The sequence below is a fragment of the Urocampus carinirostris genome, chromosome 4 (genome assembly GCF_059441175.1).
Source record: "Urocampus carinirostris isolate Australia breed hairy pipefish chromosome 4, RoL_Ucar_1.0, whole genome shotgun sequence".
Lineage (NCBI taxonomy): Eukaryota > Metazoa > Chordata > Actinopteri > Syngnathiformes > Syngnathidae > Urocampus > Urocampus carinirostris.
Window position 1 is genome coordinate 14,443,816 of NC_142352.1, and position 18,645 is coordinate 14,462,460.

Here is an 18,645-nt window from a genome sequence, read left to right on the forward strand (position 1 = left end):
AATTAAAATGCTTATTTAATTACCGTATTTTCCGCACTATAAGGCGCACCGTGTTATAAGGCGCACCTTCAATGAATGATATATTTTAAAACTTTTTCCATACATAAGGCGCACCACATTATAAGGCGCTATAAGTGCACGCTGGTTTAAGATCAGGTAATTGTGCAATTTTGTAATTGTAATCCTGTGCAGTCCTTCGAGACATTTTTGTGATTAAGGGCGTCATAAATAAATGTGACTTGACTTGACTTGGCTACAGTAGAGGATGTAGTTACGTTATGCAACCGTTAGATGGTGCCGCGCTAAAGGGAATGTCAACAAAACAGTCAGATAGGTCAGTCAAACTTTATTAATAGATAACAAACAAGCTTTCCTCAACTCCATTCACTCCCAAAATGAATAAACAGCTGTTTTATTATTTTCTCTGAGGTAAAGCATTTTCGTGACACATCTTTTACATCTTTGAACAACAGCAAGGCATAACATTTTACTTTTCCTCCATTTAGTCAACACGCAAAAAAAACGTCTGATACTGTTATGGTAAATTAATAATATAGTGACACTCGTAATGTGCAAAAACAACAAGTGCAAAACAATAACAATAAAGCAATAACATAATAACTGTAAAATGTAAAACGGAAACACACACCAAACAGGACCACCTTTGAATACTTTGATGTTAAGTTTCAGTGCCAGCGCTTTTGCCTTCATTCGAATAGTTATTGTACCGACACTTCTACTTGCTGTTTTTTTGTTCAACAACCCACTGTTCAACTGTGTCCTCTAACTGTGGCCATCTCGCTTTATTGTCACGGTAACTTTGTTTAGTCTTCCTTACTTGGCGCAGCTTATCCTCATGCTTTCTCCACTTCCGCACCATCGATTCATTAATGTTAAACTCTCTCGCTGCTGCTCTATTTCCGTGTTCTACTGCATGACTGATCGCCTTGAGTTTAAACTCTGCGTTGTAGGCGTGTCTCTTAATAGGAGGGGCACTCTTTATTTTTCTCAAAGGTATTTCCTGGTGTATAAAGTACACCGGATTATGAGGCGAACTTTTGAATTTTTGTCCAATTAGTTCAGAAAATACGGTATACTGTTGGTTGGTTGGATCCCTTGACCAAACGGATAACAGGGGCTCCTTTTGGGTCTTGAGCAAGTACAGCCTGGTGGTGCCCATTCCTTTCCAGGCCAACATATATTTCCACCTCGTCTCGAACCAGGGACCCCTTGGACCCCGGATAGGAAAAATTGCTTTTACATGCATACAATCTAGCAAATATGTATTTCACATGAGTTCATATCAAATAAGGCTGCAACAACTAATCAACTAGCCAGACTTCTGAAATGATTGATCGAATATTTAGATAATTAATATTTTTTTCTTAAACTTAGCATGAAGTTTAATTAATTGTGTGGCAAATAATAATAATGTCACAAGCCAGGAACAGAGACTGGACCCAATGGCATTTGTTTTCCTCAGTTTTTATTAAGAAAGAGAGCAGTGCTTGCATCCACGATCCGATGAGCGTCGGTCACGGGTAGCAGATGGCAGGAACGCGGAAGTTGCACTTACGTTTCGAGCGAGGCTAGTCGTTGACAGCGAGAAAACAGGTCGATAGCCAGGACGGGGGAGCCAAACAGAAACGGGTCCAGAAAAGAGGTCGGCAACAGGTATCAGGCAGGAAACAGCGGAAAACAGGTCGATGGCCGGGACGGAGGAGCAAAAGCAGAAACGGGTCCAGAGAAAGGTCGGCAACAGGTATCAGGCAGGAAAACAGGGCAGGACAATGTCGCAGAGTACAAAAGCTTGCCTAGCTGAGAGCATAGGTTTGCAGACGGTCTGACGGGTTCCTTTCTGAAGACAGGAGTTTAAAAGTAGTCCAACAGCGAATCAGGTCCCGTGGCTTTTGGCATCAACAGTGGCATAAACCTATTGTTTATTTGTACAAAGAATAAATAAAAATGAGCTATCTAAAACCAGATAGGCAATGTGCTTCGTCAGTAGATACATGGATACATAAATGAGCCACTGTCTATTTTATATAGACAGGTAAATGAATAAATTCAAATCAAGTTTTATCTCCGTAAACCAAGAAGAGTAAATAAATCAAATATGATGTACAATTTCTAAATTACTTTTAGTGGTCAACTGCAAAATCTGTAACTAAGCATGTCAATGATTCTCAACAATTTGTAATGAAATGGTTTTAACAGACAACATTTGTTCTTTGGACTCTCTTTGATATCAAAATATATGTGTATAAAATGTATTAAACCTGTTATTAAACCGCGTTGGCTTGAATGTGACTTGAATCCTACTGAGGCGAGTCAGACTCTGTTTCTTTAAACCGTCCGCCGTGCTTACTCCTTAAATGTTCATGTGTTATCGAAGTACTGCCATGATACGCAACGTCTCCTTAGAAAAATAGCAAAGTAGTCTTTTTAGTCACCTTATTATTATTTATGTATGTTACTATTCAAGATTAAGATTAAGCATGAGTAACTCTCCTCCAGGGTTGGGTAGGGTTACTTTAACTGGATTACTTTCAATTACTTTTGGATTACTCCAATACCAAATATGCTGATAAAAGACAAAAGAAACTAAACATGAATACAATTAATACATTTTGTGCAGGCTTGGGGAGTAACGGAATATACGGAACGGCAAAAATGATGTTGGCAAGCTGTTTGGATTTATTTTCATTTTGTTTCTGTCGCATTTGATGTCAGTTTTGCCGATCAAAGAGATCAAAGCCAGGAGAGAAAGCTTACCCGTGTTGTGAGTCATCATTTGATTCATATTTAGTTTCTTTTGTCTTTTATTAGCATATTTGGTATTGGAGTAATCCAAAAGTAATTGAAAGTAATCCAGTTAAAGTTACCCTACCCAACCCTGCTCTCATTGGAGATTATAATCATGTAAGATGCCTCACTCTTTTGGAAAAACCTCTCTGGCAAATGTCAGCAATGGAATTCATTAATTGTTTTTGTTTTTGTTAACAACCTCGACTAATTGTTGCAGCCCTGATATAAAATACAGTTTTTTTCCACTACCTAGTCCACCGTATCCAATAAATTGTACACTTTATTTCCGACTTCTCAACTTTCCGACTAAACGGGAAGCAATTTCCCGTTTGGACCCTTTGGACCCGCATAGGTGATCCGTCAACATGGCCCGCTTTCCCCCCCCGAGGAGCTTGTCTGCCCGAGTGGCACGGCTTGTTTATCATCCAGTTGTTGGCTCAGGTCTCGCCCGTCCAAAGTTGGCGCTACGAATCATCCGACCTGGAAGAGAAAGTGATGAGTTTGACAACCTTACTTGACCACAACACTGGCTTTTTGTCATCTCTGCTGATAGGCGGGAAAATGGAGGAACAAAACTTCACTGTATATGAGGAAAACCTAACTGAATTAAAAAATGTAAATGTGATGTTTTGATAGGCTTCAGGGCTCCGTGGAGACGCGGTGGCATACATATATGTTGGGGCAGAGAGTAGAATAGAATATACCTTTATTGTCATTTTTACAAAATGGGTTGTATATTCTGTGACAACGAAATTGGACGTGGCACTCCAGTTCACATTTTACAGTGAGGATAAAAGAAAACAAAGAAGATAAAGGATGTTGCAGGCTTTGTTTTCCTCCGGAGGGGGGTGTATGAGGGGGGTGAGTGACAGACAGAGATGGCCGGATCCAACTAGATGTTTGATATTACTGTACACACGGTCCAGTGTTTTTTCCCCTGGTTGCTCAGTGCACGTATTGAATACATTTGGGAAGTACAGTCCTTAAGCATGCCTGATTAAAGTCGCCGGCGACGATAAAAGCTCCGTCGGGGTGTGCAAGCTGCTGTTTATTGATAGCAGCGGGCAGGAGATTTAGCGCTATGCTAACGCTAGCATCCGGTGGAACGTTAGCATCCGGTGGAACGTAAACAGCAATCTCAATGACCACCGTGAGCTCTCCCGGTAGATAGAAGGGTTTACACGATACTGCTAGAAACTATATCGAGTGAGCCATGTGTGTCAATGATTCGGCTGTTATTGCAGTGCATAGTCCCCCACCCCTGTTTTTATCGGAGTCTTTGTCCTGGTCGTGCCGGTGTAGCGTGCGTCCTGCTAGTTGGACTGCGGCGTCGGGGAAGCCAAGACTCCGTGATGATGTTGTGGATGTTATTGTAGTCGTGAAAAGAGTCGAAGGGAAAATATGAGGGATTAAAGAAACAAAAGACGTGCAAGGGATGCGAGCAACAAAAAGACGAACTGGAGAGCCTGATGCCGCTGCACTCGCGCGTGCCGCCATCTTGACAAAGAGCTGGGAGGACCATGAGAATCTGTCTGTTTAATTAAAACAAATCATCACATTTTTGCCAAGTTCTCTGAATGTTAAAGTGAAGTCATTCAATGAAGCATGAATACGATTCCCACCTTTCCTATGGAGTAAGATGGCGGTCTTGAATGAATCAGCGGGGAAATGTCAAGAACATAAAAGTAACACGGTTGTCAATCTCAATTAACTAGCACTCGATATAAATTAAATTTGTATTAACATATAAGCACACGTGTGACAAAATCTATTATACATAAATGCTTGGAACCTTTTCAACAAATAGTGTCGGCTAGTTGAGTATTTTATTGTGGCAGCAGGTGACTATCACTTACATTATTTCTAATATGAGGTCAAAGTTTTGGCTCAATAGGAAACATATTCAGTTACTACCCTTATAATATGTTTTTGGAATGCCATATTCAGATAAAGGGAACATAAGCACGGATAGAACAACTATCTTCTGTCTTGACACCAGCCAGCTCTAACAGAACAAAACGTAAAACACTTCCCATAAGTCAAGGGTGTCAAACTCATTTTAGCTTGGGGGCCACATGGTTAAAAATGTCTTTTTAAAAGTCTCACGGGGGCCAGACTAGTAGATTAAAAGGATAAAGAGAGATAAAAGAGAGAGAGAGAGAGAGAGAGAGAGAGAGAGAGAGAGAGAGAGAAAGAGAGAAAAAAAAGAGTGTAAAAGAGATAAAAAGAAGGCAAAAAAGAGCAAGACACATAGAGAAAGAGAGAACAAGAGAGAGGATAAAAAGAGAGTGAAAGAGAGAGAGGGAGACATAGAAAAAGAGAGACAGTGTTAGAAAAAAGAATGAGAGATAAGAGAGAGTGAGTGAAAAAGCGCAAGAGAAAAGAAACAGAGAACAAGAGAGAGACAAAGTGAGACATGGAGAGGAAAAAATAATACATTGGAGAGAAAGGAAGAGGAAAAAAACTGTGATATAAATAAAGAAAAAGGAAAAAATGAGAGAGAGAGAGCGAGAGAGAGAGAGAGAGAGAGAGAGAGGACAAGAAAGAGAGAGGACAAGAAAGAGAGTGAAAGAGAGAAGAAAAAAAGAGAAAGAAAGAAAACGATGGTGAAAAAGACAAAGACAGAAAGAAGAAGAGACAGAAAGAGAAAGAGGGAAAGAAAGAGAGAGATGGAGAGAGAGAGATAGAGATACTGAAAAGAGGAAGTCATATAGCTCCAATTGCTATGTGTGTAAAACCTGGCTTTTTTCAAACTGAGCTCGTTTTTCTCTTGTTCTTCTCTTGGTATTGGCTCACGGACCGGATTTAAACCCTTGGCGGGCCTGATCCAGGCCCCGATCCAGCCACGGGCCGCGTGTTTGACCCAAGTGCCACAAGTGGACAGAACAACAAGACTTTGTGGACGATGAGACCACCAAACATAACATGAAATGTAACAGAACAAAAAAATGAAAAGAAGAAGATAGGCCGGAACACCAGCTAGTCCTAAATAAACAAAAGATTAAAATAAGGGCATACAGGGAACATATTCTACTAACTATAGTAACTGAACAAAACCATTAAACTCATGTTATGTTGGAGCACTAACTGTACAAAAATATGAAAGTAGACAGTACAGAATAGGTCAGGACTTTGACTAGGTCTAATTTAACAAGACACTAAAGAATAATATTATATAATACTGAATTTACTAAATGACAAACATGGTGGCCAAAACAGTACAGAACATGACAAATGGAGTACCCTAATATTACTCTGTAGACTAAAAGTTGGGGGCCGCATTTTCTTCAAACACAACCTTGAGGTCATGTCATTTTTCCCCGTTCGTTTTAGTCGAAAGCCTGATCAACAACCACGGCGTAAACCGTAAACAAACTGGTAACAAACTCAACTCCAATTTCAAGTTTCTTTGAAGGTTTACCCGCCATAGCGCCGTCTGTTTGCCGAGCTTTTGTCCCCAGAGGGAAATTTTCCCCTTGGGGTACGGCACAAAAGCGTTCGGGTTTGAAACCTCCATCTGTGCTTATATAGGACGGGTCACGGTTTGTTTAGCGTGGACGTGGCACGCTTAAAAACATCTCCTCCCTCGACAAATTCGACGTTTACAATGAAAACCATAACAGGAACAAGGGTAGGTTGGATTTAACTTACAGCAGTATAAAATTTCCATTTTTTTTACTATACCGGGTACGTCGTCCATTAGTTTCAACCTTGATGTTGCTCACCAAAATGTGCAAAATAGTTTTTTGCGCCAAAAGTGAGCTCCGTTGCTGCACCGTTTGTGTTTAAGAGCTGTGCTCATAATGATCTTAAAAAATGTACATACTGTACATGTACACTCTTTCTTTTTTGTAAATGCAGTATACTACATATATTCATTTTTTTTTATTAAACTCCCTTTGTAAATTTGAACTACCTTTGTTGTCATGGTTGCCATGGCACCCGATTAGCCGCGCAGGTGTGTGTCACGGTTGCCATGGTGCCCAATTGGCCCCGCCCGTGTGATGTCAGCTGCGGCTCGTTGAGAGATTCAGTGTCAGCCCCTCAAACGAACTTCTACCCCACAAGACATGGGTTCTGACTTGGTCCTGTTTTCTTGTGATGTCTCCAGTCCAGTATTGTTGCCGTTTATTGTTGTTTAATTTCGGGTTCCAGTTTAATTTCCGTCTGTTCTTGTCCTGTTTATTATTGTCTCCAGTTTTTGTTCCCGTCTAGTTTCTCCTGCCAATTTTCGATATCCTGATCCATTATCCATCCTGTCTGCCACTTCCTGTCCGGTTTCGACCCCATCTGTCCGATATAAACTCGGGCAATTGGAATCGGTCTCTGGCTTCCGGTCTTTCCACGCCAGACCGGCTACCTAACGTGCATGACTCCCCATTTCCCGTAATATAAAAGGCTTGTGTGAGAACGCGATTGGGTCCTGTTTCTGTTCTGGTTCTGACATTTGTAAACACTGTACAACCAGGTTGCATAGAAAATTCCATTGCCATTTTATGTTAATGACAAAAATGACAATCTTGAATCTTGAAAAGCACTTAGACTACATGTTGAGGGATACAACTGTTACATCCGTTATATGTAACGTTTTTAGAAAAAGAAATAAAACGAAAATAACCCAGAGAAATAGACCAACCCCACCTTTTTTTTTTTTTTTTTAGAAACAGAGTTTGTGTATCATTCGTCGTTGTATTACAAATCCCATAAACGTAAAATTATTCCGGGTGAGGGGGGAACAGATTCCTGTGTCACTCCATAGCGCGTGCAACACACATAGGTCTGTCTGTCTGTCCATCCATCTATATACTGTATATGTCACGGTTGCCATGGCGCCCAATTGGACCCGCCAGCTGCGGCTCATTGACAGATTGGCTTCCCCTTCTATTTAAGCTCAGTGCTCTCACTCAACCTTTGTCAGTCCGTCAACGAACCTCTGCCCCGCAAGACGTGGGTTTTGACTTTGTCCGGTTTTCCTGCCTGTCTTTCCTGTCCGTCATCGTTCCTTCTTTTTTTGTCCAGTTTATTATTGATCTCCAGTTTCGTTCCCGTCTAGTTTGTCCTGTTTAATTTCGATATCCTGTTTTGATATCAATCCTGTCTGTCACATCCTGTCCGGTATTGACCCCATCCGTCCGATATCTGCTCGGACAATTGGTATAGATCTCGTCGGCCTCTGGCTTTCTAACATTCCACGCCAGACTGCTGCCTAACGTGCATGACTGCCCCATTTTCCGTAAAATAAAAGGCTTGTGTGAGAATAGTCACGCATTTGGGTTCTCCTCTTGTTTCAGTTCATGACAGTATATCACACACACAGACGGTTCCTTCTTACTGGAAATTTAAATAATAAAGCGGTTAGAGAACGATTTAACTGCGAAAAGTGAAGGAATACTGCTTTTTGAAGCACGCCACCATGCTTAGCAAGATTTCCACAACAGTCTCTAGAGCAGCAGTTTCTGACCTTTTTAAACCGTCAAGCTACTTTTTGTTACTGATTAGCTCAAAGGGCACCCACTTTAATGTGCATTTCTAAAATAGCAACTTAGCTAAATGGCTTGCTAAATAGCTAAAAAGCTAGCTTGGTAGTTAGCTAGTAAATGTAAACAGGTAAAAAAAAACTAAAAGGGAGCTAGACAGCTATCCAAAATATTAAAAAGCCATGTCAAACACCAGATAGAAAACTTAAAAGAAGCTAGCTAGCTCTCTATTAAGGAGGCCAAAATTTAGCTTTATAACTAGCAATAAAGGTAAAATGTTAGCTAGATAGAATCAAAAATAGTTAAAGCTAGCTAGTCAGCCTTCTAAATAGCTACAAAGACGCTAGAACAGGGGTCGGGAACCTATGGCTCGCGAGCCATATATGGCTCTTTCTATGAGTATCTGAGGCTCAGAGACCAATTTGATTGCATGCAAAATTTCTCCATAATGTTCATTTAATGAGCTGTCTATCCTATCCAGGTACACGCAAAGTCAAATCAAAGTTTAATATGAGAGCAACACTTCGCAGTATATATAGGGCACGTTTTTCACTACAATTTACAGTCAAGGTGTCACACAAAAAAAGGGGGAAAAAAAACTCGTTTTGGCTGTACAACGCTAAAGAATCCTTTATTTAAAAGTTCACTATATAATGTGTGTTCAGTGTTCAGATACTTTATGATGAATCCACAGAACTGTAAATACGCCAAAACACCGGAAGAGAACTTAGTCATTTGATTGGGTGAGTGGGAGGGATGGGTGGAGCTATGCAAAAAGTACAAGCATTCCCTCCCATCTCTCGCCAAAGGTAAGCACATAAGGCTCCCTATTCTCAGAATGTTGTGACGTTTTTACAAAACAAATGCTTGCATCTGGTTTTGAAACCAATATGTATGAAAAAAAGGGTCAAAAGGAGTTTAACCGATCTTGAGTAATTGCAAGAAAGAGACAAGTTTAAAGTGGTCTGTTTGTTGAATTTGGGACAGGGGCTCTGGCATTATTCTCTTTTCATAATTTTTATCAAATCATCAAAAATAAATGTGCTGAAGACTAAGCTTTTGTCTGGGGCGCCAGTTTAGCAATTTAGTAAATTTGTCTCATAATATATGGTGTGGCTCTTTCCCAAAATAAAATTAATATTTTTTGCTTTTATGGCTCTTTGAGTCAAAAAGGTTCCCGACCCCTGCACTAGAAGCTAGAAAGCTAAAAAGCTAGCTAAAAAAAAACACACATTTTTGCTCATTTGTGTTATAAAAACCCATAATTGGGATTTAGTTCGTCATATTTCCTGTAAAATAAATGAATGAAAAGATCAAAAAATAAACTCTCATTTAATTCTCTTAATTAGTTGCTTGAAAATAACTATCAATACTTTTTTTTGGCTATGAACTGGAATTTATTTTTTTGAATTTCCAAAATAACAATTTATCATATTATTACTATGTTATTACAATGTTGTTACCAGGTTAATTATTAAAAAATGGGGTTAAAGATACCAATAAAAGCACATTTTACTAGATGGAGCCCAATTGGCCCCGCCCATGTGTGTCACGGTTGCCATGGTACCCAATTGGCCCCGCCCGTGTGGTGCCAGCTGCAACTAATTGAGGGATTGGCTTTCTGTCTATATAAAGCTCAGCGCTCTCTTGCTTCGGTTGTCAGCCCGTCAAACGAACTTCTGCCCCACAAGACGTGGGTTCTGACTCGATCCTGTTTTCCTGTCGATATCTTCAGTTCGGTATTGTTGTATGTTTATTTTTGTCCTGTTTGATTTCGGGTTCCAGTTTATTTTCCGTCTGTTTTCGTCCTGTTTGTTAGTTCCTTCAGTTTTTGTTCCCGTCTAGTTTTGTTGTAGAAAATAAACTTGCATTTGTAGAATAGATTTGCGTACATTTAGAAAGAAATGTAGAAAGACTTGCTTACAGTTGGGAGAAATGTTGTTTACATCTCGCGAAGGTCTAGGCGGACAAATTGGTATAAACAATCCTCCTCAAGGGAGGACAAGAGATAACGGCAAAGGGCAAGGTGACATAAACTGGCATAAACTTAAAAACACTTCCAAATAAGGACGGAACCCTGGGCATGTACGCCTTCAGGTGTGAAAAGGGACGGGGCCAAACCGGGTACACATGCTATGTTGAAAACTATAAAGACACACGCATATCTTTGATTCGCTGAGTCTCTTGTTGAAATTGTGTATCAATAAAAAGAACTCCCTCTTACGTCATTTTGATTCCTGCATTTCTTTGAACACGTATGAGACGATTCAACAAATTGGTCTTATCTTCAACAGTTTCTCCTGTTTAGTTTCGTTATCCTGATTCGTTATCGATCTCGTCGGTCTCTAGCTTTCCGTCTTCCACGCCAGACCGGCTTCCTAACGTGCATGACCCCCCATTTCCTGTCAAATAAAAGGCTTGTGTGAGAACGTCACGCGATTGGGTCCTGTATCTGTTCTAGTTCTGACGGACCCAGCACTGGTGAGCTACTTTCAGAACAGATCTGCGGGCACCTTAACAGTCCGTAGGAGGCAACCCTGGTGGCTGCAGGGCCCACATTGTGAATCCCTTATCTAGAGTATGTCGACAATTTCAACTCCGGCGCCCCCCGGCTGCGGGTATCGGCGTCATCCCTCATCTTCACTAAATCAGTCACGGTGTCGTCTCCACTTTTCTCGCATCCCTTGCACGTCTTTAAATGTGTCAGCGGCAAGCAACTCAAACTCCATCTCGAAAGCACTCTGCGTTCGCTTCTCCCTGGGGAATTGAACGTCTCACCATACGCCACATGGCTACGTCTTTTTCTTCCTTTTGCGATAATCGAAAAAGAAGAAAATACGATGAAAACCAACCGTGCTGGCAGTTACCGTGACGACTCTCTCTTTTGGCTTCTTAAGGAAAATTACAGTCTGCTATTGAACTTCCACAAGTGTGAATAGGAAGAACATTCCATTCTGGAGACTTTCCGACGGTATTGCTGAGTTTCTCTTGAAGGCGTGCTTAATATTCAGGGTTGGGTAGGGTTACTTTAACTTGATTACTTTCAATTACTTTCGGATGACTCCAATACCAAATATGCTAATAAAAGACTAAAGAAAATAAATATGAATAAGATTATGACTCACAACACGTGGTAAGCTTTCTCTCCTGGCTTTGATCTCCGGCAAAACTAACATACAATGCGACAGAAACAAAATGAAAATAAATCCAAACAGCTTGCCAACATCATTTTTGCCGTTCCATGTATTCCAAGCCTGCACAAAATTTAGTCATTTTATTCATATTTAGTTTCTTTTGTTATTTATTAGCATATTTGGTATTGGAGTAATCCAAAAGTAATTGAAAGTAATCCAGTTAAAGTAACCAATGTTCCTCTAATTTTCCACGGGTCTGAGCGTTCACACAAAGTCGGTGAGCAACACTTGAAACAACTGTGAGCAACCATAATCCCAAATGTGGCAAGATAATTATTCATCAAACATGTCCAAAACTTGACATCAAGTTACATTTTGCTGAGTTTCCGGCAATGCAAAATTATTTTTCTCTTTTGAACGAATTGACTCATGTACTATTGCAAAGGTTGTACGGCCTACAAACGTCGTTTGTTCTTACAATTCTTTCACAAGATATCCATTTCTTTTTATTTCTTGATATATTTTGTCGCATAATATTAACATTTTTGGGGGCTTATTTAGTCAGTTGTAAGATACAGAACTGTACTTCATCACATTTTTTAGTGGAAGTACAATGTTGGTACTTTTTTCTTTTTGTTCTCTATTTGCTTTTTTTCCTACATTTCTTTCTTTACTTTTTTTCAGTTTTTTTTCTAAATTTTTCCTTCTTTTTTCTCTTCCTTTTGTTTCTTTTTTCTCAGCTTTTCACTACTTTTTAATTTTGGTATTTTTTTCTTTTTTGATCTATTCCCCCCTTCTTTTAAGTCATTTTGTGCATAATTTTACATAATATTTGGTCATGTTGGAATTAAAGAAGCAAAAACAACCTGAAGAGCCGTTTAGGGCCCGAAAGAGCCGGTTCCTTTTAGTGAGCCGAGCCGAAGAAGCCGGTTCTCAACTTCTTTCTACTTCGACTCGACTTCAAAATACCGCATTTAGGACACAACGTCAGGGAAACCCCTGTATTTTTACCTTCATGCACTGTAACTTTGACGTGAGTCGCTTCTTAATTAGTAATTTTGAGCCCTCATTTTTGTGCGCTGGCTAGATTTTTTCTGCGCTGAGAATGTGCGAGCAGTGCGCAATTGCGCACACGCGCAGCTTAGAGGGAACACTGAAAGAAACCTTACCCAACCCTGTTATATTCTAGAGGTAATGGTCCGGGAAGCTTGCGCCCTCTGGCTTCCGGAAATTTCTCTTGGCTTATATTGCCTTGACCTTTGCTTATACGCGTCAACAAATGAAAGTCTGCCAAGGATATTAGCATCACACGCTCACACTTTCTTTTTAGCTGAAGTTAGCACAAAAACAAACAACCCGTACACTCGTTTTTATTTTTTCATTATAGTTGAGACATTCTGTCGCATTGGTTTTAACTAGAATTTGGATCATCTGGCCCGGCGTACAATTATACTCGGCCCGTGAACTCATTTCATACAACTTCTAGCCAAAAGTATGGAATCATCAGTCTTGGACGAATAATCACTCCGAAATTTCCAAATCTGTAAACCTCCATGGCTCCATGCCCTTACAAAATGTTGTATTTTCCCTTACAAAATACAAAATAATCTTACACCATATTTTTTTTTTCAAACGTGTTTATTTATGTAGTTTATGTTATATTGTATATGAGTTTCGTTATATCATCTCATCTCATCTCATTAGCTGCACCGCTTATCCTCAGTAGGGTCGCGGTGGTGCTGGAGCCCATCCCAGCAATCATCGGGCAGTGGGCAGGGGACACCCTGAACTGGTTGCCAGCCAATCGCAGGGCACACGGGGACAGACAACTCGCTCGCTCATTCACACCTATGGACAATTTGGAACCGGCCAATCCACCTGAAATGCATGTCTTTGAAATGTGGGAGGAAACAGAAGTGCCCAGAGGAAACCCACGCAAGCACGGGGAGAACATACAAACTCCGCACAGGAAGTCCGGTAGCTGGATTTGAACCCACACAGGAGGTTCCCAAGACCTTAGAACTGTGCCGCACACGCGCTAACCACTGTGCCGCCGTGCTGCCCTCGTTATAACATATATATTGTTAATTAACATTTAGTTGTAACATGTGACTATTGTTATTATCATAATTATTGATATCTGACCTATGGAACATGTGTATCCTTGAGATTGTGTTGTATTTAGACACAAAAGGGGAGCTATCTATAGAATGTTATTAATAGGGAATATAAGGGGGCGGCAGTACCTCAGGAGGTAGAGCGCTCGTCTTCGGATCAAGGGATTCCAGTTCGAATCCCGGCTCGTCCTTGTTACATGTCGAAGTGTCCTTGGGTAAGACACTGAACCCTTAATACCCCCAATAAGCAGGTTAGCAGCCTTACATGGCTGCAAGACCGCTATTGGGAAATGTGGAGCACATTGTAAAGTGCTTTGGGAAGGCTTTGACTTGAAAAGTGCTATATAAATGCAGATCATTTCATTTCATTTCAATATGAAGTGGTAGGGAAAATAAGCGTCTTCTTTTTACTACCCCTTTTCGAACATGTTATGTTAACATTATTTTGTTATTGAGTCATTTTTTTGGTCCTGTTTTTATTTTATAATGTTCGAATTAAAGTTTTCATTTATTCATTCATTCAGAGCTACTGTTGGTCGAACTCACACCATCAACACAAAAAACAGCAACAAAAGTAACAGACATTACACTGCCTTTGTCTTTATAAACCCCCTAACCCCAAGGGGGTGAACAAAAAGACCTCGGTACCGCCTCGGTATTCGCCTCGGTCTCTGGGGTCGGCCCTGGGCTTGGTCAAGTCCATCTCAAGGCGAGGAAACTCTACCTGGTCTTCTGTGATCAATGCAGAGTCATAAATGGCGCTTCCCCAGCAGACTTGTTACTTCCATACCTGTCGCGCTCCAGGGCTCCATGCCAAACTGTCGTATTATCACTTACAAAATACAAAATAATCTTACACCATATTTTTTTTTCAAACGTGTTTATTTATGTAGTTTAACATGTTATACTGTGCATGTGTTTCGTTATAGCATATATATTGTTAATTAACATTTTGTTGTGAGATGCTGAGTTGCTCGACATGAATGAGGTTTATTATAAAAAAAGTAAAAAAATGAAGTAGCTTGGACGTTCACTGTAGAAGGAAAAAATACATGCAACTATAATTAAGTAGAATAATACATTTTCTTATTCAAATTAGTAATTCATTTTCTGCATTCAATTACTGTTGGTAATACACTAATTAAAGGGATAACCACAAATTCAGCCTGTGGTTTCAGTCTGTTCAGTAAGACCTGGGATTGTACTGTATATAAAGTAAATAAATGAATCGTGATCCGATCAAATTGTGTCCTCTGTTCTCATGATATGAGATGCAACGATAGCAACATCTGCCGATGGCGATTCCCCATGGTTTTCCCCTTCTGTTTGCTTCTCACCCACTCAAAGTTGGTGCCGAGTCCAGATGGAATCGGTCACGGGGGAGCAATCCTTCCAAAGAATTCAAGATGGAACCCTGCGACTCTCTTGTATGATTCAAAGACGAACATCATGCGAGGAACTCAATCGCGAACTCCAGTAATTGGAATCTGAGGCAAAACAAGTGATGCTGGTACGAGGATGTTTCTGCCGATTGGGTGTTAACTCAACACAAGTATCAGGTTATGGATTGTATTTTGGTACGTTACGCTTTGTTTTGTTTAGTTACCCCAAAAAAAATTCTATTTCTGAACACGATCGTATGTAATCATTTTAGCTAATGTTAGATTTTGAATATTAAAATGTATTGTTCAAATTAGCTATCTGACTCCATTAACCAAAGACAACCGACATTCTCTTAACAATGCGGGCTCGTTTCTTGATGGGAAAATATGGACACAGGGGCAGATTTAATTTCTTAAACAATTTAACTAAGTGAACTCCATCGAATATATGGCCGAATTAGTGTCGCTCGGGTCTCCGTCAAGCCTCCTCTCCCGATCTTCTGCTTTCCTCTCGACCTACGTCTCTTCCGCAAGCTGGTGTGCCGGCTCCTCCCATGGGCGTGCCAATGAAAGCCCCTACGTGGGGTCCACCCCTTCGCCTCGATGTCTGGAGAAACACAAAACAGCACCTAGCGTTTATCAAAACAATACCTGACGTCCTTCGTCAGAGTTCTGTTATCAAAATTCCCCAGCCAAAACATTCCGTAATTGGAACGGCGTGACCTGAATCCCACTCAGTGAAAATCTTCATCGTACTCTTCATTGTATCCTCCTTGTTTTATAACCTTATCTTCTCTGTTCCTTTATCTTCTTGGGTTTTTACCTCAGTGTGAATGTGTGAACTGGAGTGTCATGCCTAATTTCGTTGTCACAATATGTTAACCCATTTTGTAACAATGACAATAAAGGTATATTCTATTCTATTCTATTCTACTCGATAAATGTAACTTGTATTTAATCGTATAAAATCCTTTATAGTAAAATGTGTAAAATCCTTCACCATTGAACCTGACATTGTAGGTTGACAGAGTATTGTGTAGGACTTAATCACAATGTGATCTTCGAAAATAGAAAGATCTTTAGATTATGTATTCTGGAAAAAAAGACCACTAGATGGCCTTTTCCAATCTGGAAGTTTGACCTGGATTTTGTACATAATTTCACTAACACAGCCGTTAGCTGCATCTCCGCATAGATCCATGGATTCCCAATACAATCAACAATCATTCTTGTTCTTTGTGGCACTTGTTATAACACGATATAGTTGCATCTAGTGGTCAAATATTACTCACTCTCCCTTTAAGATCCAAAATGTCTTACCTCTGTAGCGTTTTCGTCAATATAATTTAAATCCACATGTCATATATTCACATTGTTATTTACATATTCTTTCTTTTATTTTCTTACCATTATTTAAGATAAGGTAAAATAAGATAATCCTTCATTCGTCCCACAATGGGGACATTTATTTTATTACAGCAGTAAGACAAGAATAATGAATAACAGCTAAGAATATCAACAGTGTAAACAAGTATATAAGAATATTTTTAATAGCGGGTGTGCAAAATAGTTAGGGAAAAGACCTGCGACCCACTGAAAACTGGTCGGCGGCCCCCTTTTGGGTCCCAATTCACTTTTGTGCTGTCCCTTCTCAAGGTTTCTTCATTTTCCTCATGTTGAGGTTTTTGAGTTTTTCCCTGCCCTCATGTAGGTTTTAGATCTGGGGATGTGTCAAGGTTGCCATGGTGCCCAATTGGCCCCGCCCGTGTAGTGCCGGGTGCGGCTCGTTGAGAGATTGCATTTCTATTTCAAGCTCAGTGCTCTCACACTTTCTTTGTCGGCCCGTCAACGAACGAAGACGTGGGTTTTGACTCGGTCAAGTCAAGTCAAGTCAAGTCCTGTTCCTGTTGGTATTTTCTGTCCGGTATTGTTCCCGTCTAGTTTGTCCTGTTTATTTTCGATATCCTGATACATTATCTATCCTGTCTGTCCCATCCTGTCCGGTATCCACCCCATCCGCCCGATATCAACTCGGGCAATTGGAATTGATCTTGTGGGTCTCTGGCTTCCAGTCTTTCCACGCCAGACCGCTGCCTAACATGCATGACTCCCCATTTCTCGTAAAATAAAAGGCTTGTGTGAGAACGACACGCGTTTGGGTTCTGATCCTGTTCTGGTTCATTACAGGATGGTGTAATAATAGTCTGTAGTTTGCAATAATTTGTGGTCTGTGCAGCCCTTTGAGATTCCTTGTCATTAAGGGCGTCACAAATTAACATGACTTGACTTTACACATTCCACGAGACAGTAGGCATGATTTTGAATTTGTTCAGTCCAGCCCCCAACTTGTGGCTTAATTTCTTATTTAGCCCTTCCATATGTTTGACTCTGACACTCCTGGTTTATTAAAAAATTAATTTATATTTCGTTTATTTACTTTGGACTCCAACAACTATACTAGAATCAGCCCAACATTTGTGTCATCTGCTTTCCCCCCTGGTAGGTCATGGACATCAAAGAGAAACTGAAGACGTCCAAGAGGTTCTGGTCCAAGCTTCCAGACCACATCTGCGCCGACAGCAAAATGAGCGAGTCTGACCAGGACCAGTGTTGGAACAGTCATGCCAAGGCCAGGTCGGGATGTTGTAGACAATAGACAACATTTAACATAGATAGATAGATAGATAGATAGATAGAAAGAGAGGTATTGATAGATAGATAGATAGATACTAGAGATACTATAGATAGATAGATAGATAGATAGATAGATAGATAGATAGATAGATAGAACCATAGAAAGAGAGGTATTGATAGATAGATAGATACTAGAGATACTAGAGATACTAGAGATAGATAGATAGATAGATAGATAGATACTATAGATAGAAAGATAGATACTATAGATAGAAAGATAGATACTATAGATAGAAAGATAGATACTATGGACACTATAGATAGATAGATAGATACTATAGATAGAAAGATAGATACTATGGACACTATAGATAGATAGATAGATAGATAGATAGATAGATAGATAGATAGATAGATAGAACCATAGAAAGAGAGGTATTGATAGATAGATAGATGGATAGATAGATAGATAGATAGAAAGATAGAAAGATAGATACTATAGATAGAAAGATAGATACTATGGACACTATAGATAGATAGATAGATAAATAGATAGGTAGATAGAAAGATAGATAGGTAGATAGAAAGATAGATACTATAGATAGATCGATAGATACTATAGACACTATAGATAGATAGATAGATAGATAGATAGATAGATAGATAGATAGATAGATAGATAGATAGATAGAAAGATAGATACTATAGATAGAAAGATAGATACTATGGACACTATAGATAGATAGATAGATAGATAGATAGATAGATAGATAGATAGATAGATAGAACCATAGAAAGAGAGGTATTGATAGATAGATAGATGGATAGATAGATAGATAGATAGAAAGATAGAAAGATAGATACTATAGATAGAAAGATAGATACTATGGACACTATAGATAGATAGATAGATAAATAGATAGGTAGATAGAAAGATAGATAGGTAGATAGAAAGATAGATACTATAGATAGATCGATAGATACTATAGACACTATAGATAGATAGATAGATAGATAGATAGATAGATAGATAGATAGATAGATAGATAGATAGATAGAAAGATAGATACTATAGATAGAAAGATAGATACTA

At 39.6% G+C, this 18,645-nt stretch overlaps 1 protein-coding gene across 1 annotated transcript in view; it reads left to right on the forward strand.

The window, feature by feature from the left end:
• The window catches only part of LOC148366899 (glypican-6-like), a 200,287-nt gene that overhangs the window by 171,184 nt on the left and 10,458 nt on the right, over positions 1-18,645 (forward strand). Inside the window, exon 8 of the mRNA XM_088333720.1 lies at positions 17,422-17,552. Coding sequence (XP_088189846.1) covers positions 17,422-17,552 — 131 coding nt within the window. The remainder of the gene's footprint in view (positions 1-17,421; positions 17,553-18,645) is intronic.